This window comes from Schistocerca nitens, chromosome 3, assembly GCF_023898315.1.
Source record: "Schistocerca nitens isolate TAMUIC-IGC-003100 chromosome 3, iqSchNite1.1, whole genome shotgun sequence".
Lineage (NCBI taxonomy): Eukaryota > Metazoa > Arthropoda > Insecta > Orthoptera > Acrididae > Schistocerca > Schistocerca nitens.
The window spans coordinates 922,084,426-922,108,995 of record NC_064616.1 but is presented as its reverse complement, the minus strand read 5'-3'; the positions used below and the strand labels follow the sequence as shown (position 1 = coordinate 922,108,995).

The 24,570-nt window shown below is 43.9% G+C and overlaps 1 protein-coding gene across 1 annotated transcript in view; it reads left to right on the top strand.

Annotated features, from left to right (window-relative positions):
- Window positions 1–24,276, top strand: part of LOC126249486 (uncharacterized) — a 34,660-nt gene extending 10,384 nt beyond the window's left edge. Inside the window, exon 2 of the mRNA XM_049951139.1 lies at window positions 23,970–24,276. Coding sequence (XP_049807096.1) covers window positions 23,970–24,276 — 307 coding nt within the window. The remainder of the gene's footprint in view (window positions 1–23,969) is intronic.
- The last annotated feature ends 294 nt before the right edge of the window (window positions 24,277–24,570 follow it).

The window sequence follows — 24,570 nt, the reverse complement described above, 5'->3', positions numbered from 1 at the left end:
GGGGTAGATGGAGCATGGCCTCTTTAGAAAACATCCCAGCGTTCGTCTATAGTGGTTTAGGGAAATGCCAGTCTGGGGGACCACACTCCATAAGCAGAGCGCAATTTTGCAAGGTAATTTTCTAGAAAATTAATTCAGATTTACAACGCCTCGTTTTGGAAATGGTATTATTGAATATGCCACTTTCTTAACCAGAGCCTGTAAATTTAGATAACTTTTGCTTTAGGTCATAGGTCACTGAGCCCGTTATAAAGCGAACCGTTTCACTGATACGATATCCGGTATACATCAAGTGCGTGAAGGTACGAGGTGACCTTATTACTTATTTTCTTTATTATTGTAATTCTGTCAGAGACAGCAAAGGACTTGGAAGAATAGTTGTACGGAATGGACAGTGTCCTGAAAGGAGGACATAAGATGAACATCAACAAAAGCAAAACGACGATAATGAAACGTGGTCGAACTAAATCAGGTGATGCTGAGGGTATTAGATTAGGAAATGAGACAGTTAAAGTAGTAAATTAGTTTTGCTATATGTGGAGCAAAATAACTGATGATGCTCGAAGTAAGGAGGATATAAAATATAGACTGGCTATGGCAAGGAAAGTATTTCTGAAGAAGAGAAATTTGTTGACATCGAATATAGATTTAAGTGTGAGGCAGTATTTTCTGAAAGTATTTGTAGGGACGATAAACAGTTTAGACAAGAAGAGAATAGTAGCTTTCGAAATGTGGTGCTACAAAAGAATTCTGAAGATCAGATGGGTAGATCACGTAACTAATGAGGAGGTACTGAATAGAATTGGAGAGAAGAGGAATTTGTGGCACAACTTGACAAGAAGAAGGGATCGGATGGTAGGACACGTCCTGAAGCAAGAAGGAATCACAAATTTAGTACTGGAGGGAAGCGTGGAGTGCAAAAATCATAGAGGGAGACCGAGAGATGAATAAACTAAACAGATTCAGAAGGATGCAGGTTGCAGTTGTTATTTTGAGATGAAGAGGCTTGCACAGGATAGAGTAGCATGGAGAGCTGCATCAAACCAGTCTCTGGACTGAAGTCCATAACAACAACATTTCAGATATTACTAGCTCTATAGAGTGGTCAGGCGTACACAACTAGACCAATTATTTGGCCGTAAGCACGGAAGCAGGGATATTGTCTTTTAATATTTTCCTCGTTTGAAAACATATTTCTCTTAATATTCAGGTGTTATCAGTTATCAGTTTTTTGCTCCTCTGCTGGAAAACACCTTTACGTATGAACCGAAATTATGAACGTTTCAGGCTTGCCTCAAGATGATTCATTAGTGGTGAGCTTTTGTGTGTTCAGCAGAGTTGTTGATACCTTTTTCTGCACGATAGTTCAACGATCGAACCAGTCGTTTCCCTCACGTGCTGTGAGCTGTGTTGCTGTGCGCACTCGCCGGCTGGACGCCATCCAGATTGTGAAGTATAGTTGTTGTCGCGTCGATATTTATAGAAACGTTCGACTGCCGGCGGACGCTAAGCCCTTTGATGCTCAATTGCTTTTCTGAGCCATATTGTTATTCCGTGGAACGCACATTTTCTCAACATTTTCCATCTCTGATGAAAGACATAGCCGGCGAGATCTTAATAAATTGAGTGCCGCATCCCAAAGCATGCCTCAACTGAAATTTCCACTTGCTTAATTAGGTTCTCCGGCTTCTTTATTTCAACAGACTCCTCAATTACGCTGTCCCAGAAACTTGGCGTTTGCACCACGATACCGATCTTGTCATGTTTCATTTCATGACGGCAGTGCTCTGCGACAGCTAATTTGCTTGATAGTTTTAGTGGGGCTTCTAGTTGATGCTATTTGCACCTCTCCTCGACTGCTCTAATAATCTGCCACATATATAATATGCCACATTCGCATGTAACACGGTATTCTCCCGACCATCGAAGACCTAGGTCGTCTTCAACAGCACAAAGTCTTTTTTACCTGTGTGGACGGGACCGAAATACAGTGGGTATCTGTGTTCGTAGAAAACTGCCGATCTTTCCAAAGACTGGGCCAGCTTCGAGCTGATTAGCGAGTCTTGGGATTCCACAGTCTTATCTCTTGTTGATTTTGACTGCAGCGGCCGCTCAGTTCGTCGATCTGAGTGCACATTTCTTGTGATCATTGTTTGTCAGTGTTTTAAGGCTTCAGCGAGGCTCTCCTTATACTTAGCGTGGAATTTCTTTGTCATAGCTGGTAGAGACAGTGGTTAGTGTGGGTGAATACCCACACTACACATACACTTTCGTTCAGAGATCCATTCGATCTTCTCTTAACTAATACTTCGATGAAATGAGATTGGCCCTCTTTTTCAAGTTCCGTAGTGAATTTTATATTAGAATGAATAGAGTTTAAATGTTCCACGAGGTCTTCACGTTTCATCTTTCCATGCAGCCATACCACAAAAGTGTCATTTAAGTATCGACAGAAACACATTGGCTTGAACTTGGCGGGTTCTAGTGCGCATGTTTTAAACTCTTCCTTGTATAGGTTCGCTACGACAGACAATATCGGACTACCTATCGCCACAGCAACGGTTTGATCATAATATTTTACACTGAACAGGAAATACGTTGACGCGATAACGTGCCTAAATCTTCAGTGAAACAATCGCTGAACTCTCCCGCAATTCTTTCCAAGTATTCAGATATCGGGAATCTCATAAAGGGTGAAATCACATCAAAACTGACTACAGTAATCGTCTCCCGAAGGCAAAGTTAGTGGAGTTTCGAATGTGGTATCCTCCTCTCCCTATATATTAAATGATTCTGCGTTTCAGATATTTTGCCAGCTGGTAGGTGGGTAAGTTATTGTCACTAATTATGGATCTTGGTCGAATGCCTTCCTTGTGTGCCTTATGGAGCACATACTGTTGTGGTACTACAGGTAGTCGTGTTCTAAGACGTTAAATAAAATTACGTGACAAGCCTGACACGCTGAGGACGATCGTCATCTTCCTATCAATTTCATTAGTAGGACCGATGTTTATCTGATTGTAGGCAACGTCTTCGAAAAGACCGAAAAGCTTCTTGTTGTGGTCGACGCATAACTTAAGGATGGCGTAATTAATGAGTCTGTTGAACTAGAGATGGCGGAAACCTAATAAACCAGGACCGGAGTTTCAATTTAAACAAGGTTTGGAATGTTAAGATGTCGTCGGCCATGTCATCCATCAGAACTAGAAAACACTGACTGAATGTGCGTTTCGCGGAAATACAGTTGTTGTTGTTGTGGTCTTCAGTCCTGAGACTGGTCTGATGCAGCTCTCCATGCTACTCTATCCTGTGCAAGCTTCTTCATCTCTCAGTACCTACTGCAACCTACATCCTTCTGAATCTGCTTAGTGTATTGATCTCTTGGTCTCCCTCTACGATTTTTACCCTCCACGCTGCCCTCCAATGCTAAATTTGTGATCCCTTGATGCCTCAAAACATGTCCTACCAACCGATCCCTTCTTCTAGTCAAGTTGTGCCACAAACTTCTCTTCTCCCCAATCCAATTCAATACCTCCTCATTAGTTACGTGATCTACCCACCTTATCTTCAGCATTCTTCTGTAGCACCACATTTCGAAAGCTTCTATTCTCTTCTTGTCCAAACTGGATATCGTCCATGTTTCACTTCCATACATGGCTACACTCCATACAAATACTTTCAGAAACGACTTCCTGACACTTAAATCTATACTCGATGTTAACAAATTTCTCTTCTTCAGAAACGATTTCCTTGCCATTGCCAGTCTACATTTTATATCCTCTCTACTTCGACCATCATCAGTTATTTTACTCCCTAAATAGCAAAACTCCTTTACTACTTTAAGTGTCTCATTTCCTAATCTAATCCCCTCAGCATCACCCGATTTAATTTGACTACATTCCATTATCCTCGTTTTGCTTTTGTTGATGTTCATCTTATATCCTCCTTTCAAGACACTGTCCATTCCGTTCAACTGCTCTTCCAAGTCCTTTGCTGTCTCTGACAGAATTACAATGTCATCGGCAAACCTCAAAGTTTTTACTTCTTCCCCATGAATTTTAATACCTACTCCGAATTTTTCTTTTGTTTCCTTTAATGCTTGCTCAATATACAGATTGAATAACATCGGGGAGAGGCTACAACCCTGTCTCACTCCTTTCCCAACCACTGCTTCCCTTTCATGCCCCTCGACTCTTATAACTGCCCTCTGGTTGCTGTACAAATTGTAAATAGCCTTTCGCTCCCTGTATTTTACCCCTGCCACCTTCAGAATTTGAAAGAGAGTATTCCAGTTAACGTTGTCAAAAGCTTTCTCTAAGTCTACAAATGCTAGAAACGTAGGTTTGCCTTTTCTTAATCTTTCTTCTAAGATAAGTCGTAAGGTTAGTATTGCCTCACGTGTTCCAACATTTCTACGGAATCCAAACTGATCTTCCCCGAGGTCCGCTTCTACCAGTTTTTCCATTCGTCTGTAAAGAATTCGCGTTAGTATTTTGCAGCTGTGACTTATTAAACTGATAGTTCGGTAATTTTCACATCTGTCAACACCTGCTTTCTTTGGTATTGGAATTATTATATTCTTCTTGAAGTCTGTGGGTATTTCGCCTGTCTCATACATCTTGCTCACCAGATGGTAGAGTTTTGTCATGACTGGCTCTCCCAAGGTCATCAGTAGTTCTAATGGAATGTTGTCTACTCCCGGGGCCTTGTTTCGATTCAGGTCTTTCAGTGCTCTGTCAAACTCTTCACGCAGTATCATATCTCCCATTTCGTCTTCATCTACATCCTCTTCCATTTCCATAATATTGTCCTCAAGTACATCGCCCTTGTATAAACCCTCTATATACTCCTTCCACCTTTCTGCCTTCCCTTCTTTGCTTAGAACTGGGTTGCCATCAGAGCTCTTGATATTCATACAAGTGGTTCTCTTCTCTCCAAAGGTCTCTTTAATTTTCCTGTAGGCAGTATCTATCTTACCCCTAGTGAGACAAGCCTCTACATCCTTACATTTGTCCTCTAGCCATCCCTGCTTAGCCATTTTGCACTTTCTATCGATCTCATTTTTGAGACGTTTGTATTCCCTTTTGCCTGCTTCATTTACTGCATTTTTATACTTTCTCCTTTCATCAATTAAATTCAATATTTCTTCTGTTACCCAAGGATTTCTATTAGCCCTCGTCTTTTTACCTACTTGATCGTCTGCTGCCTTCACTACTTCATCCCTCAGAGCTACCCATTCTTCTTCTACTGTATTTCTTTCCCCCATTCCTGTCAATTGTTCCCTTATGCTCTCCCTGAAACTCTCTACAACCTCTGGTTCTTTCAGTTTATCCAGGTCCCATCTCCTTAAATTCCCACCTTTTTGCAGTTTCTTCAGTTTCAATCTGCAGTTCATAACCAATAGATTGTGGTCAGAATCCACATCTGCCCCTGGAAATGTCTTACAATTTAAAACCTGGTTCCTAAATCTCTGTCTTACCATTATATAATCTATCTGATACCTATTAGTATCTCCAGGATTCTTCCAGGTATACAACCTTCTTTTATGATTCTTGAACCAAGTGTTAGCTATGATTAAGTTATGCTCTGTGCAAAATTCTACAAGGCGGCTTCCCCTTTCATTTCTTCCCCCAAATCCATATTCACCTACTATGTTTCCTTCTCTCCCTTTTCCTACTGACGAATTCCAGTCACCCATGACTATTAAATTTTCGTCTCCCTTCACTACCTGAATAATTTCTTTTATCTCGTCATACATTTCATCAATTTCTTCATCATCTGCAGAGCTAGTTGGCATATAAACTTGTACTACTGTAGTAGGTGTCGGCTTTGTGTCTATCTTGGCCACAATAATGCGTTCACTATGCTGTTTGTAGTAGCTAACCCGCACTCCTGTTTTTTTATTCATTATTAAACCTACTCCTGCATTACGTCTATTCGATTTTGTATTTATAACCCTGTATTCACCTGACCAAGAGTCTTGTTCCTCCTGCCACCGAACTTCACTAATTCCCGTTAGGGCTCCGAAAAACAAATGAGCATCCAAGGCCGCAGAGGGCACCGGCAGTCGGACTCGGATATTAATAGCGGCACGACACCAACAACACTTGTCACATTCTGCTGCGAGTTGCCGTAACGTGCGCTTCGGCCGCTCGTCGGCTGCACTTTCATTGTGCGTTGATGACTCCAGGTTAGCCGGTGGAGGATAGGGAACTTATGTGCCCCCTTCATGTAGGACAAGCCTGTGCACACGAAAACAAACGCAGATACTAGGCTCATTCTGGCATCAGAGCTAACCGTATTTCAAATTCCGCGTTCATCCCAGTCCGCTGTAGAGTCCGCAGGAACTATCACGGCTAATAGGGCCCATGTTTCCTAATCAGACCACACAGAACACAAATCACTCGGCACTCACGTACAAGGGACGTTGACAGGAAAAAGCAAACAGTATAAAAAAGCATAAAGCACAAAATACGCATTTGTAAGCAGGAACAGGTGTTACACATTCCCGCGACACATCTGTCTCAATTAGGAAAGTTTCTTCTATCCTGTAGCAGCAGACTATACATTGCATCGCACATGGACACAATACCCAGTGTACCTGAATGTCGATTCCTGAAAGTGAATGCACTGCGTACTATTCTCGATGTTGTACATTTTCACTCTTCTTGGATAGCTCCAACACACACTGTATGGTAGTCCACTAATACTGCAGGCATTTCGTAACACTGCAGGCATTTCAGCATTGAATATTTTAGTTATTTGTGTTGAATTCTGACATAACAGATACCATTCATAGTTTGAAGGCACTATTTACATGTCACCAAATCCTGGATATTCAAAAACTACCATTACACCACTACATTTAACTCATGATCTGAGGAGACGACGCGTTTGATGTCATTCATTTAGGCATCTCCTTAGATCCTGAATAAATCATCGTGACATGTTTACTGTCACTCGTCAGCAGCTCTTGATCTTTTGGTTAGCGTTGCTGACTCTCTATCACAGGGCCTGGGTTCCATTTCCAGCTGGGTCAGGCATTTTCTCCGCTCAGGACTGAGGTGCGTGGTTTGTCCTCAGCAAAATTTCGTCGTCATCGACCCACAGGTCACCGAACTGGTGTGAAATAAAAAAAAAAGAGACCAGGCAGCTGAACTCTCCAGAAGGTAACTCCCAGCCGAAACGGTCATTGGCACATTATTATTATTATTTTCTGTCATTCGATTCAGCTATTACAATGCAGTGAATAACACCACTTTCATAGCTGCATCATACCATGGTGGCGGCTCAACGAGTGGTGCAGATGTTGGTGATATGGAAACTCACAATCTGGAAACAATTCTGCAACTGAATTTATTTCTGCTCCATTGTATCAGGTGCACTAGGCAATGCTAGTGGCTCAACAGTTGGTGTGGAAACAATTCTCCGTCCTCCTCTGACATATCAGGTGCCGCATCATGTTGTCTATCTGTGTACTCACTTGATTTCTCCTACTGCACGTTTGTATCAAGCACTGCATCCGCTATGTCCGGGTGCTGTCGTGTTCAGGGAGATATGAATGAAGACTGTGAAAACACATACATACACGATGAATAATAACAATAAACGTTGAGAAAGAGGTATGGTTTAATATTTAAAATCGACTACACAAATTAGTTTTTTCTGTCTGGAGGTGGCGTATCTCTGATGACACTTCACGATGATCAGTCATTCACCAGAGTGTATTGAACATATCTGCTGAGTTGAGTTAGCCGGATGAGTGGATGCTGAGAATGAGTGTTGGGAGTGAGGAGGGGGAGGGGCAGTAATTGGAAGAACTATTTTTGACTGACAATGTTGTAGGCTTAATTCATATCCCCAGGCCACCTTCTTGGATCACATTCTCCGATTCTGGTATCATTGATGATGTCATGGATCACCTTCTTGGATCACCATCTTGAATTCTTAACTTAGAACCACGTAGACTGCGCCAGTGCCCTCAAGATCGTCATCTTGGATTGTTCCCCTACAGATTCCGATAAGGTCAGTCATCTTGTTTAAAGTTTTGGAGCAAGGTATTACAGATTTGAGGCAGTCTGTTACAGCGTGGGTGCATAGTTTTGCCGTTTTGAAGGCAGTTTATTACAATTTTTGCTGAATATGTAAATGTATAAGGTGAAGTGTTGTATAGTCTTTGCTGTACCCCGCACATATCTGTTGCTTCCCAGCATATTCCCACTTCATATGTAATACTCAAAGCCCAAACGTTGTCCAGCATTTTCAACTTCTCGCGGCGTAATGAATAGTCCATTAAATTTCGGGCATGCAGCCGCGCAACTAAAATTTCTTCCACTGATATTTCAGCCGCTTGTCGTCCGGCCATCACCAGAGTGAGTCGGAAGACTGACAAGGTACCAGGCGCGGCCTTATAAGCTCCACCGCGGCGGTCAGCACATTCGGGTCACGTACGTTGGTCGGCGGTAAAGAGATACGCTTACACACGCGCCGCCACAGGCATTGGTTAAAACCAGAATCATGTGTGAAATACGCCGCTGAACACTGTGTACAGTACGATTCTCGAGACTACCAGAGATTTGAAAGGTATACTGAAAGGTTCCTTCTGTTTAGTTATGCATCGTTACCTTTTTTGTATCTCTCTTCCTCTGTTTCCTTCTATCTATGCTAAAGCGTGCCGGACGTGTGTGTGGCCAAGTCGCCTCATTGACACGTGCTTGCCCGCTTGATACATTGCTCGGATGGACTGAATTTAAGGGGCCGGCCCGACGTTTAGTTAAATGAACTGATGATTATTATGTTAATATTGCGCAACGGATAACGCGGGGGAAGGCTCAAACAACCAAGTGGGCAAGACAGTAAAGGCCCCGCTCTATCACGATCTATAAGGACACCACTTTGTTGGTAACATTGCTCTCTATACAGGACTGGGGTTTGTAATGATCATTAAATTCATGACATTGCCCTCGACACAGGACTGGGGTTTGTAATGGCCACTAAATCCATGACATCAAGTTTATAGGACATTTATTGTCTAGATTCCCAGAAACTTTACAAACTTAATATGATATTTGTTATCTATATTCCCCAAAGCTTTACAAATTTAATAATTGCAGCAAACAAAGTCAAGTCAAATAACTTCTAGTTTTGTCTCGCACTGAAGGTGCTTAAACTAACAGACATCTCGTTTCTACTTAAGCACTAGGAAAGAGGATGGGACTACGTTGCTGCCCTTGTGGTCCGTCTGCTGGGACAGTGATCGAAATTCGCACCCAAGATTACTACTAGGACCGAATAACAAAAATTCTCTTTGGCGGAAAAACGGGGGAACAAAGCAGACACAAACATCCCCCATATTCACAAAAGAAAGCAAATTCTTAAAAAATAAAACATCCTGTGAAATACGGCACACGCAAATAATCATTTAACAGCACACGTAAGCATTCTCACCTTAACTAATTTCCGAGAACGAACTGGTAGCTCGCTGGTAGTGCGATTCGGCACCACGTGGGTGACCAATGCCAACAGCTAATTTCTTTGTACTCACCCCTCTGTTCGTTCTTGCTTTCCATACTATACAATCATCACACGCTCAACCTATTCTTTATCAAAGAAGTTAGGACGTGCTGCTTGCAAATGGAGGTTAAAAAGGAACCGTGAACAAAATTTATGAGATGGCCTATAAAAATTTTACGTCACACGCTTAGAACCTTAGGTATGTTTCACACGCATCTCCTACGAGGTTTCACACGGAATCGTCATCCAAATTACTCATCAGCTGTTACGACCACGTGTTAACTAGGCAGGGCGAGGCCCCAGGTTACTTTAACATTGCAAAAAATGCTGCTTCTAAAAGTGAAACTATACGATTTTTTTAGAGCTATTGCTGCTCTCATGTGCTGAAGGCACCAAGTGATTACAGCACTATAAATGGATAACGCGAGCCCCCCATGCTCGCCTCTGAAAAAGAGACCCTAAGTGAAAACTTTAATTGTAAAGGCAAAATTTCTCAAAAAATGAATGAATGGCCGTAACGACACGCTAACTACACTCCTGGAAATGGAAAAAAGAACACATTGACACCGGTGTGTCAGACCCACCATACTTGCTCCGGACACTGCGAGAGGGCTGTACAAGCAATGATCACACGCACGGCACAGCGGACACACCAGGAACCGCGGTGTTGGCCGTCGAATGGCGCTAGCTGCGCAGCATTTGTGCACCGCCGCCGTCAGTGTCAGCCAGTTTGCCGTGGCATACGGAGCTCCATCGCAGTCTTTAACACTGGTAGCATGCCGCGACAGCGTGGACGTGTACCGTATGTGCAGTTGACGGACTTTGAGCGAGGGCGTGTAGTGGGCATGCGGGAGGCCGGGTGGACGTACCGCCGAATTGCTCAACACGTGGGGCGTGAGGTCTCCACAGTACATCGATGTTGTCGCCAGTGGTCGGCGGAAGGTGCACGTGCCCGTCGACCTGGGACCGGACCGCAGCGACGCACGGATGCACGCCAAGACCGTAGGATCCTACGCAGTGCCGTAGGGGACCGCACCGCCACTTCCCAGCCAATTAGGGACACTGTTGCTCCTGGGGTATCGGCGAGGACCATTCGCAACCGTCTCCATGAAGCTGGGCTACGGTCCCGCACACCGTTAGGCCGTCTTCCGCTCACGCCCCAACATCGTGCAGCCCGCCTCCAGTGGTGTCGCGACAGGCGTGAATGGAGGGACGAATGGAGACGTGTCGTCTTCAGCGATGAGAGTCGCTTCTGCCTTGGTGCCAATGATGGTCGTATGCGTGTTTGGCGCCGTGCAGGTGAGCGCCACAATCAGGACTGCATACGACCGAGGCACACAGGGCCAACACCCGCCATCATGGTGTGGGGAGCGATCTCCTACACTGGCCGTACACCACTGGTGATCGTCGAGGGGACACTGAATAGTGCACGGTACATCCAAACCGTCATCGAACCCATCGTTCTACCATTCCTAGACCGGCAAGGGAACTTGCTGTTCCAACAGGACAATGCACGTCCGCATGTATCCCGTGCCACCCAACGTGCTCTAGAAGGTGTAAGTCAACTACCCTGGCCAGCAAGATCTCCGGATCTGTCCCCCATTGAGCATGTTTGGGACTGGATGAAGCGTCGTCTCACACGGTCTGCACGTCCAGCACGAACGCTGGTCCAACTGAGGCGCCAGGTGGAAATGGCATGGCAAGCCGTTCCACAGGACTACATCCAGCATCTCTACGATCGTCTCCATGGGAGAATAGCAGCCTGCATTGCTGCGAAAGGTGGATATACACTGTACTAGTGCCGACATTGTGCATGCTCTGTTGCCTGTGTCTATGTGCCTGTGGTTCTGTCAGTGTGATCATGTGATGTATCTGACCCAAGGAATGTGTCAATAAAGTTTCCCCTTCCTGGGACAATGAATTCACGGTGTTCTTATTTCAATTTCCAGGAGTGTATTTCAATCCTGAAAAAGAGCGGATTAGTAACAGTGTAAAACATAATACCTCATCCCGCAGTGAAATTGGCGGCAAAGACGGAGATTGCCCTCGATTCCGTCCGCTCAGTTCAGTCGCTACCCCAAGAGTGACTATCATGGTGGCTCTCAACGGAGATCTATAGTCCTGAAGAGGCGCAGTACAACGTGAACTTCGAGGAGCACCAGCGTGAACATCTTCCGACTACGCGGGGACATCCAACGCTGGAATTCAGGTTGGTCTACTCCTGTTTGGATAGAATACGAAAGACAGTGATTGATTTTTATTTTACATTTGAGTGACTCATTGGCGTTAAGTTAAACGAAATGTCGCAATTCAGTCAAAGTAACGTTGTCGATCTACAAACTAGAAGGTGTAAGTCAACTACCCTTACCTTCTGTAAAGTTTGGTAGGTAGGAGACGAGGTACTGGCAGAAGTAAAGCTGTGAGTACCGGGCGTGAGTCGTGCTTCGGTAGCTCAGTTGGTAGAGCACTTGCCCGCGAAAGGCAAAGGTCCCGAGTTCGAGTCTCGGTCGGGCACACAGTTTTAATCTGCCAGGAAGTTTCATGTTATTAATGAAGTGCAAGAAGAGATTCGGCAGACAAAAGCAGAAAGAAGCGAGCGCAACATTCCGAGAGACTTGTCAAATGATAGTTCATGCGGTACAAGTAAAACTACAATAAAGAATTTTTCATTATTGTCATCAGTACCAGTGTTTAGCGGGAAACCCGAAGATGATGTGAAAGTGTTTTTTCGTAAATTTACAGGTGCCGCCCTGTAAGGATCATGGACAGATTCCGATAAGCTAGTGGTTGCCAAATTAAGAATACAGGGAGCAGCACAAGATTTCATTAGCGCGGAGCCTACTTGCGTGAAAACAGGAGATTACAATGAGATTAGAACGGTTGTTGTTCAGAGATTTAAACGTAAAAACGCGATCAAATTTTACAGAGAGTAGCTTCACAGTTGGCGAATGCGACGAGACGAATCTATCGAGCAGTTTGCCGACAGAATTTGAAACATCAACGCTCAAACGCACGAGTTAGTAGAAGATGAAAATGAAAATCGAATTCAGTTGTTCGAAGCCGACCAGAAAGCCTTGGACACATTCATTCATGGGTTGCACGGAGAGGAAGTAAGCAAAGCTGTTAGATTGGCGCGATGTAAAACGTTTCAGGAAGCAAGAGAATCAGCTGTTGGCTTCGTTGAAGCGCTAAGACGACCGAATGAGATGCACAAACAAGAGCGTAGAGTTTTCAACACAACAGTACAATGCTACAGATGCAATAAGCTGGGTCACAAGCGTAAGGATTGTAAAGAGAAACGAATCTGCTATCATTGCGGGATGCAGGGTCATGTTTCGAGAGATTGTTGCAACAAGAAGAAAGGTAATGCGAACAACAGGCAATCTTCCAGATCTTTAAACGAGTACGGTGATGTAGAGGCCACCACTCCGTCCGCCCCTTGCCAGAGACAGTGATTCCTGTTAGTTCCAGCGAAAATCAGACCGGAAATGACTTCCTGATAGGTGCTGTATATCGTGGGAGAAACATCAAGCTATTTATTGACACAGGAGCACAGACCTAATTAATGTGGTATTGCATAGATAAACGGGATAAATTGAAAACGCCGCTATTAAAAGTACGAGGGTTAAGCGGATAAAAGCTACGTAACTATGGAGAAGTTGACGTAGAATTAATTCTTGGCCAAGGCCAAGATGAAGGTGAAAATAAAGATAAATACAGAGCAAGGGTGCAAGTAGTTTCAAATAACGAAACGCGTTATGACGGAGTACTTGGATTTGATTTCTTGTCCGCTAACGAGGCAGAGATATTTGTCGCAGAAAGAAAGATCAGACTAGGCCGTAGTAACCACAACCTAGGAAATCGTTCTTCAGATCGTACTCAAAGGAGCAGCAATACTGACGTCATGGGAATGGACCGCCCAAACGATGCATCAGTTCAAACCGTCCGAGTCGATGTTCAAATTGATCAGCCTCAGCAAATTCCAAAGGGAGCAGGAAAGACAATCTACGTTGAAGTTAAGTCACCCCGATGCAAGGAAGGAACTTTGTTATTAATTGAGCGATCCGAGAAAAGTGAGTTACTGGGTACAATGCATTGTTATGTTGCTAGAAGTGTAGGTGTCGCTACAATGGCGAGACAGAATGTCGCAAAAGTCCCGGTTACAATAACGAATATGAGCAATGGGGATGTTGTTTTGCCACGAGGAACGAAAGTTGCTGAAGTGTCGAGCGTAAGTAAAAATGACGTAGTACAGATTCCAGATGAGATAACAAAATTGGTTCAAATGGCTCTGAGCACTATGGCACTCAACAGCTGTGGTCATAAGTCCCCTAGAACTTAGAACTACTTGAACCTAACTAACCTAAGGACATCACACACATCCATGCCCGAGGCAGGATTCGAACCTGCGACCGTAGCAGTCGCGCGGTTCCTGACTGAGCGCCTAGAACCGCTAGACCACCACGGCCGCCGGCCCAGATGAGGTAACAAATGCTGCAGTTATAAACACAGATTTTTGTAACAGTACCGCAAAATTGCAACGAGGAGACGAAGTTAATAATGAACTGAAGCGCATGATTTGGGAAAAGATAGAACATTTGACAGTTGATGAACAGAAGATTTTAGCGCCTGTTTTGCTGGAGTATGCAGATTTATTCCGAGAACGTGCAAATTTACCTGTCACTCATTTAGTTCAGCATCGTATTCATACAGGGAATTCAGCTCCAATCACACAGAAACCTTACCGAATACCATTTAGTCAAAGTGAGTTGGTAGAAGACATGGTTAAAGAACAATTAGAAGCCGGATTTATAAAACCAAGAGATCCTTCAGACCCACCGTGGTGTTCGCCTGTTGTAATTGTAAACAAGAAATCAATGTCTGGAGAACCACAGTTCCCTTCTTGTGTCAATTACCGATCTTTGAACGCTGTGACCACACCCGACATTTACCCCTTACCAAATTTAATGGAAACCTTGGATTACTTTGGCAGATGTCGAATTTTTTCAGTATGTGATTTAACAAGTGGTTATCACCAGTTAACAGTGCATCCAGATGATCAAGCAAAAACTTCATTTGTAATAGCGACAGGAGTATACAAGTATCTTCGTATGCCGTTTGGACTTCGTAATGCTCCAGCTACATTTCAACGTCTTATGGATTCAGTTTTACCAGGGCTCACCCCAACCCTGATGATGTAATAATTTTTGGTGAAAACATGAAGCAGCATACTGAGAGACTGCAAGCTGTTTTTGAGCGTATAAGAAGTGTATACCTGTCTTTATCAATGAAAAATCACTCCGTCTTCAGGCCACGAGTGGCCTACCGGGACCATCCGACCGCCGTGTCATCCTCAGTGGAGGATGTGGATAGGAGGGGCGTGGGGTCAACACACTGCTCTCCCAGTCGTTATGGTCGTATTCTTGACCGAGGCCGCTACTATTCGGTCGAGTAGCTCCTCAATTGGCATCACGAGGCTGAGTGCACCCCGAAAAATGGCAACAGCGCATGGTGGCCTGGATGGTCATCCATCCAAGTGCCGACCACGCCTGACAGCGCTTAACTTCGGTGATCTCACGGGAGCCAGTGTATCCACTGCGGCAAGGCCGTTGCCCGTCTTTATCAATAGATAAATGTCATTTTGCACAAAGTAAAGATAACTACCTCGGTCATGTTATAACCAGTGAAGGTGTTCGACCTGATCCAAAATTAATTGAAGATGTAAAGAATTTTCCTGAACCACAGAATTTGAAAGAACTACAATCATTTTTTAGATTGTCAAATTTCTACAGACGATTCATAGCCGGTTATGCGAATGTAGCATGTCCAATGACACAGCTACTTAAGAAAGGAGCCACATTTAATTGGTCAACAGAATTCAAAAAGGCAATGGAAGAGCATAAAACTGATCTAACCACAGCCCCAGTGTTAGCCTATCCGGATTTCAGTAAACCTTTCCTTCTTTCAACCGATGCATCCAATTTTGCCATAGGTGTAATCTTGTCTCAAGAAGTTGATGGTCATGAACATCCAATCTCATTTGCTTCCAGACAATTAAACAAAGCAGAATGTTATTATACTACTACTGAGAAGGAGCTTTGTACTTTGGTTTTCGTGTAACACATAACAGATGTTTCTTAACAGGAAGATAATTTACAGTTATTACAGCTCATGCCGCACTTAAATGGTTATTGTGCTTAAAAAATCCAAATTCCAGATTAACAATATCGGCATTGAGACTGAGTGAGTACCAATTTAAGGTTATTCACCGACCTGGTAAACAACATGTGAATGCTGATGCAATGAGTCGAAAAGTCAATGTTGGTGTTACAATAAGTCGAGAAGAAGAGTTAAAGGCAGCTCAAGAAGATCCACAATGCAAATTATGGAAAAATGCTCAAAGTTTTGTCGAAATAGAGGGATTATTGTACAAAATCACTAGTAAAGGAAACCGCCTAGTTATTCCAGAAAGCATGAAAGAGCAAATCATGAGAGAATAACACAATTCTTTATTATCAGAACATCGCGGTAAAAAGCAACAAACATTAAAATAGCTCAAATGTTTTGGTGGCCGAGTCGCAAAGCTGACGTTTTCGAGTTTGTTTCACAATGTGATTCCTGTAACAGACGGAACAATGTAGGAAAAAGTAGAGCGCTATTGCAAGAACTGCCAGAAACAAGTGAACCATTTGAACGAGTAGGACTAGATGCCGTAGGACCGTTGCCTAAGACTAAAGATGGAAACAAATACATATTGACCATGTTAGATCATTTCTCTAGATACCTTCTCATGATACCAATACCTGATCAGAGTGCTAAGACTATAGCTAAAGTTTTTGTAAAATAATGGATTCTTAAGTTTGGATCACCATTAAGTATAATTAGTGATCATGGAACGAATTTTATGAGTGAATTACTTAAACAGACTTGTAAGTTCATGAAAATAACTGAGTTAAGGACTACACCAGCACACCCTGAAGGAAATGGAAGAGTCGAGTGAGTCCACAGAACAATTGTTAAAATGGTTAGCCATTATGTGAGCAGCAAACACGACAATTGGGATGTCTGTTACCGTACTTGGTAAGTTGTTAGAATGCCAAAATGCACAGCTCAACTGGCCTAAGTCCATATGAGATCTTCTACGGAAGAAGAATGCATTCACCCTTGGACTTTGCAAGATCGACTGCCAGAATCAGCAATGAACATGTACGGGATCTAGCACGCAAGGTAAAGGAAGCATGGAGGGGAGTGAAACGGCGGAATCATCACTCCTTTCTTCAGCAAGCGAGACAACATGACCGCCAAGCAGCATTGCCACAGTATCGAGTTGGAGATGTTGTGTATCTGAGCAACGTGGTGTTAAAGAAGAAGTTTTGGAAAAGACCATATCCAGTCTTGGAGGTGTTGTCGCCAGTCACTCTTGAGCTCCAACTGCCCTTACGTTCGACTGTCGTTCATGTGAATCGTGTAAAGCCATTTCTGGGTACATTTCCTGTAGTATGGCAAGACGACGAGGACCAACTGAGAGGCAGACCTGCTGTTCTCAAACCCAGGAAGCGAGAATCGCGAGGTCGCAGTCCAGACTTCGAGGCCGAGGCATCGTCACGTTCCGAGCGATCCTGTTCCAGACACCCCTACAATCTGTGTAAACGTGTGTAGTGTGTGAGAGTGCAATGCGTGTGTTTATTTAAGCCATGTGCTTATGTGAATATGTTGTGAAAATTTAGTATTGAAGCTATTGCACGAGTGCAGAAGTGAAACTAAACCTTTTATTCCACAGGTTACCCCAAGAAACTCATTTATTTTATGTCCATTGTTAACTCTAGTATTTAGAACTAATTAATCATGTTCATTTCTATTTTAATGCTTGCTATGATAGCGTATTCTACTAATGCTGTAGTAATACTACCACAGAGTACAGGTGGTTTGTTTGAACCACGATCAGACATGGTAGTTTCAACAAGTCATATAGAACTTGTCCTCGAGTACAATCTGAGTGAAATCCAGCAACAGTTCAATTCTGTAAAGAAGCAAATTGACCTAATTCGTTCTGTTAAGGGTAATGATACAGTTTTGGAAATGGGTACATCTTGGTACAATAACTGGATCACGGCCAAAATGCAGGTAGAGTCTACATTTTCTATTTACGAACAAGAGATTTACTGTTTTAAGGCTTTTGCTACACAAAACTTCAATTAGGCATAAACGTGCCTGGTTTGATTTTGGAGGGAGTATCCTTCGTACTGTATTGGGTACTTTAATTAGTCAAGATCTACTGGAAGTGAAAGGAAAATATTAGCTCTTGAACAAGAGTCCAGTGCAGATTCAACTAACCTCTCTAATGAAATTATCGTATTAAAGAATGTGCAAAGAACCATTACTAACCAAACAGTTTTCATTGAACAGATTGTAAAGCAATTTATCTCACATTTGCAGGTACTTCGTAATGAAACAAACGCAAATATCCAAGAACCATTCCAAGGATTAAACGCTGTGAGTGCACACTTAGATTTAAATACTCTTTTGTCAAGGATTACTAATAGTTTATCAAATGCTAGAATTGATGCCTTTAACTTAAGAACAGCCTTAGAAAGTAGTCCAAATGATTGTCTGAGCAGCGTACTACTACATCCAGAACAATTTTTACCGATCCTACTATCAATCGAAGGAAAGCTAGATGCAACATATACCATGATTTCCCCTGTTAACTCTTACAATTTCTATGCTTACTATAAGTTAACTACCACACACTCCTTAATGATTGAAGATGAATTAACTGTTATTGTTTCTATTCCCATTGCTAGATCAAAGCATAATTTTGAAATGTATAAGATTTATACTTACCCTGTGAAATGGAGACAAACAGGTTCATGTAAAGTATCTACTGAATGATTATCTACTGATAAGCATGGATCGAAGATATTTTGTGTCTCTAAATGAAAATGATTTGCGTATGTGTAAACGTAGTCATAAGTTAATTTGCCCTGAATCGGCAGTATTCTTAGACAGTTGAGTGTACAGCTGTGAGAAAGAATTGTTTATGAATCATCCCCCAAGAGATGATTGCCCTATAATTTTAACGCATCTTTATCATCAGTTTCTTAAACGGTGTTCTGAAGGTATAATTTTCTCATTTAACTCCACCCTTGATGTCACATGTACATGTAAAAACTATGATACACCTGAGCTACCATTTACACTAAAATTGAACAATAGTGGATTACCCTTGTATGCCGCACATTGTGATTTATCATGTGAACTATTTGATATGCCTAGTGTGTTGCCAACTACATTTCATGCAACTGGACATTTGCCATTAACTAGAATGTTATCTGTTTATTGCAACGATTCATACATATTAACATATGGAAAGCATTCCTTATCAAGTTTTTCTGTAGACAATAATATGATTAAGGACATCCATGAAAATTTAATCTCTTCAAATAATGAGTTAAAATTCACTGAAGCAGCAAATAGAATTAAGTTCTTCGATTCCTCCAGTAATGTTAATGCTTACTTGATTGTCAGTATTGTGTTTTTATTGCTTTTATTAATTTGTCTTTTGTCAACAGCATTTGTCATGTATGAAATTGACATCTTGAAGGCACGCTTCTCTGTAGCGAACGTTACTGTGTCTGCAAATCAAATACATGTTGCAATGCCTTCTGATGCCACAAATGACGAAATAGATTCATAACGCCCAGGAGGTCTTTTTGAGTCACCTATGACTGCTCTTCTTCTCTGGGGAGAGTGATGTAAGGGTCTACGGATTGCGCGCAGCCGTACGGTGCGTCAACGCTCGGTCGCCAGCCGACGTGTCTGGAATGCTGACGATTAGCGTGGTCAGTAGACGCGCATCAGCCCACACTGCGACGGAGAGTACGCGGCTGGGCGCCAATATCTCTCTTCTTAGGTCACCATGGAGCCTTTCGATACGACCGTAATTAGCCGGTGTTAGGATGTCAGACACAGTGATGATGGGTGCGCGTAGCATGCGTGTTTTATAATCCGCCTTTGTTAATAAAACTGTTTAAACTTACTTCTCGTGTTTGCGTATTGCCGTACCTCAAGGACCCACCGCTTACAAATCCTGACAAAATATTCGTGTAATCTTCATACGGGGTAACAAGACAAACTAACCCCCTTATATCATCACAATCTGGATTCCAGAAGGCTTGCTCGACTGAGAATGTTATTTACACATTCACTCATCAAACAATACAAGCCTTAAGTAATAATATATCGTCCGTTGTTATTTTTTATGATCTTTCCAACGCATTTGACTGTGTAAATCGTGTTACACTACTCAGGTTTCATGGAATTGGTGGCTTTACACACAACTGATTTATGCACGTCCATCCTTCTGATTGGAGGTTTGAGGGATTTCGGCCGTTCACTTATATAATGGAATGGATGCTATTATTATCTGGCTACCAGTTTCGGTGCTTTAGTGCACCATCTGGCCTTAGCTGACGCAGAGAGGGTTAACTCCAGTCATATACACGATTCATCAGTGGCCAACATCTATGAACTGGATTTCACAGACTACCTGTAACAACGATGTCGTGTCTCGAACAACCAACTAGTTCATAGTTGACGGCTGGAGACAACATCTTTGTTACAGATAGAATACGAAAACCAGTTCATAGATGTTGGCCACTAATGAATCGTATGTACTATTGGAGTTAACCCTCTCAACGTCAGTTAAGCCCTGAGGATGGTGCACTGAAGTACTGAAACTGGTAGCCATATAATAAATAACATCTTAAGGATGGCTGTAGGTGTTCCATTTTATTACATTACACACAGTTTGTTTAAATCATACTTAACAAACAGAATGCAAAACGTTGCACTGAAAATTAAACCAATTTTGAAAGAGCAGAAAATTTTAGTGACTGAGGAGACAAAAGGAGCTTCACAGGGTTCAATTCTGGGTCCACTCCTATTTCTTATATATGAGAATAACCTTCCACTTAACATACAACAACCACAATTGGCACATTCTGCAAGTGATACTAGTGTTATAATAAATCCCATTAGAGAGGAAGCAACAACGAAGATTGTTAATGATCTTCTCCAGAACAAATTTAGTGGTCCTGAGAAAATGGACTCTCCCTAAATATTGAAAAACAGTATTGTATAATAAAAAGTCATACCAACAATTGATGTAGCACATGAAAAGCAGTCAGTAAATATGGTAGAATTCTCCACATTTTTGGGTGTACATACTCATGAAGACTTGAACTGGAAGAATCGTATTACTGAAATTTTTAAACAATTAAGTTTGGCTACTTTTTCTCTTTGTATAATGGCTAGTCTTGAAAACAAAGGAATTAACATCATGACATATTTTGCATATTTTCACTCAATAATATCTTATGAGATAATTTTCTTTTCTTGAGTAACTAACAGCTTAGAAAGTAAGTATTGAATACACAAAAGTAAACAGTAGGAATAATACGCGGCATTCATCCACGAACATCATGTAGTTACCTCTCCAAGGAGTTACACATTTTAAGAGTACTGACACAACGCATATATTCGCCAATGAAATTCATCTACATCAATACTCCGAAAGCCCCTAACGGTGTGCGGCGGAGGGTGAAACTAGTATCACTAACTGATTCCCCTTCCCTGTTCAACTCGCGAATGGTGCGTGGCAAGAATGATTGTCGTTAAGCGTCTGTATTGCCTCTAATTTCTCGAATTTTCTCATCACGTTCGTCGCAGCATATGGAAATAGGACGAGTCTGTAGCACTGACGAACGCTTCCAAACAAGTGTCTGTCCCATGTTCCATAGTGACAAGTAGCAGTGGATGGATGGGTTGGGACCATTGATATGGGATAATGTACTGTGATATGCATTGCAGTTGATAACGTGATCAGTTTTACGAACTTCACCAGTCCCTCTGTAATTTCAACGTCAGCCAGCGACACAGCAAATTGCTTCCCAGTTTCTGTATCATCGCTAAATCACCCCTCCTCTACATTGCAAGTTTCAAATACTAGATTGCAAATGCAGTGCAGTACATCCATTCGCTCATATACACCATATACTAAATTGCGAGTGCAGATAGATACCTGTGCAGTACGTCCATTTGGCCATATACACCAAAAGTATACACCGATGCAGTTGGGTTATCTACATTTTTCCAGCACATCGATCATAGTGCAGAACTTACTATAACGACTGGTCATCTTTCCCTGCGTGGATGGACGTCACAGAGTGTTCTCGCGTTTGTAGGATAAAGTTGGAGATTGACAGATCTCTCCCACATTGTCCTTGACCCATCCTCCCTGCAACACGGTCGCCAATTTAATCTGCAACTGAGCAGAAGTATGAGTGAACTACACCCACTACATTCCACGTCTCGTGAAGGAATAGGGCGAGTTGTGTCCATAACTGCCGTTCAGTGAAAACTCTTCCACACCAATCTTACCCACGGCACCCATCAAAATGCAGAAGACCTCTCCACCTGCGTGCATGTGGAGGAGGGTAGCACCTCTTACTGGGGTATACTAGACATGAGAGTGTTGTGGTGATGTAACAAACTGTTACGAAGCAATGTGTGGTTTATACAAGATGGAGCTCCAGACGATTGGAGTTTGAAATATTTCATGTAAATCAACTGTGATATCAATTCTGAAGTATTATTTCATTGCCTGGAGTCAGTACCAGAAAGGTACCGGCATGAGAGAAATGATGGTAGAACATAAACACACACTCCTATGAAACTTCCTGGCAGATTAAAACTGTGTGCCCGACCGAGACTCGAACTCGGGACCTTTGCCTTTCGCGGGCAAGTGCTCTACCATCTGAGCTATCGAAGCACGACTCACGCCCGGTACTCACAGCTTTACTTCTGCCAGTATCTCGTCTCGGTCGGGCACACAGTTTTAATCTGCCAGGAAGTTTCATATCAGCGCACACTCCGCTGCAGAGTGAAAAATCTCATTCTGGACACACTCCTATGGTTACACGGTTCTGCAACTAAAAATGCTACATTCTTAAAGCCATATGGTTTCCAAAGTATTAGTCACGTGGAATGCAACGCTCTTAATGCTCTGATACAGGACATACACTCCTGGAAATTGAAATAAGAACACCGTGAATTCATTGTCCCAGGAAGGGGAAACTTTATTGACACATTCCTGGGGTCAGATACATCACATGATCACACTGACAGAACCACAGGCACATAGACACAGGCAACAGAGCATGCACAATGTCGGCACTAGTACAGTGTATATCCACCTTTCGCAGCAATGCAGGCTGCTATTCTCCCATGGAGACGATCGTAGAGATGCTGGATGTAGTCCTGTGGAACGGCTTGCCATGCCATTTCCACCTGGCGCCTCAGTTGGACCAGCGTTCGTGCTGGACGTGCAGACCGCGTGAGACGACGCTTCATCCAGTCCCAAACATGCTCAATGGGGGACAGATCCGGAGATCTTGCTGGCCAGGGTAGTTGACTTACACCTTCTAGAGCACGTTGGGTGGCACGGGATACATGCGGACGTGCATTGTCCTGTTGGAACAGCAAGTTCCCTTGCCGGTCTAGGAATGATAGAACGATGGGTTCGATGACGGTTTGTTTTGTGACGGCCTTCGTAGCGACAACACTTCACTGTATAAACGGCCTACGAAGACACCGCCACACTTTTAATAGCGGGCCGACCGGTCCGCTGGAACAGTGAACAGAAAGATGAAAACCCAAACACTCGGATTAAATGAAAGTCGGTACTTATCTTTATTAACGACGATACAGAACACAGTGGTGAACATGGTCTACAGAAATCTGTCTAGTTCGAGTCGGTGCGGCTAGGTCAGCGTCGGCTGACGACAAACAACAACTCTGCTGCAATGAACACACAACTGACTAGCAGGTACACAATTTGGTGGCGAGTATACAACTGAGCGGCGAATCCAGAACTGTCCTAGCGCTCGCGACTCCAGCGCTTAAGAAGCCAGAAGCCAGCGGTGGCGCGCGCAGACTTGCGGCGATTTCCTGTATCGCTGGCGCTGCTTATGCGGACGGCGTCCGGACTTTGGTGCTGCCAACCTTTTGGCAGCGGGCTCGGTTGGCATTACTGGCTAGGATATAACACTCCTCCCCCCAAATCGCCGCACCGTCTTTGAATAATGACGTGGCGAGCGTCGACGGCGGGGGAGGGGTCTGGCCGCAGACGTAGCAGAAGTGACCGGGGCGGAGACTGTTGTCGGTGGCAGTCCCCGGTCCGCACCCCAGCATTGGCTGCGCGGGGCCTCGGGAAACACGGACTGAAAACCGAGGTCAGGGTGCACGCCTGTGACCACGGGCGCAGCTTCTGGTACTGGACGCGACGGGGCGTCGGGACCCACGAAGAGAGGCAGCGTCTCCCGACGCTGCGTCGACGGCTGCTGAGTGGGCGCCGGACAAGGCGCTGCGGTGTCAGACTCCTTGGGGGTGCCCAGGAAAGCGGCTGCAGTACAGGCTGCACAGCCACCGCTTGGGAAGGCGGCCCGGCTGAGGGGTCGACGTCCATCAGCTCCGAAGGCGGTGGCGACTGAAGAGGGACCGCAGGCGCCGGAGCGACCACCCGGGGCGCTCCCGCATGAAGCTGCGCGGGAGGCATCAACGGGACGGGCTGTCGGCGTGGTAGCGGCGACGGCTGCTGCTGCTGCTGCCCTGGGGGCGGCAGCGAAGTCGGAAGGCGCGGCTGGAACCCGCCGCGGACCAAATCTGTGGACAAAGAACGAGCGGCAGAATCCGGGCGGCTAGCGCGGCGCAACTGGTTCTGATGCCTCCTGTGCACCCCAGTAGCACCTTGAACAGTATAAAAACCGAGACCCTGGACACTTATCACGGTACCACGTTCCCAACGACGGCGACCGTGATAAACTCTGAAAAAAACGGCGTCGTTGCGCTGAAAACGCGTGCGATACTCAGAAGCGGCGGGTCGATCCGGGGGGTGCAACAACCGTAGTAGGGTGCGATGACGACGGCCGTGGAGAAGCTCCGCAGGCGAAGGGCCGTCGCGTGGCGTGGTCCGGTACGACGACAGGAACGTGATGA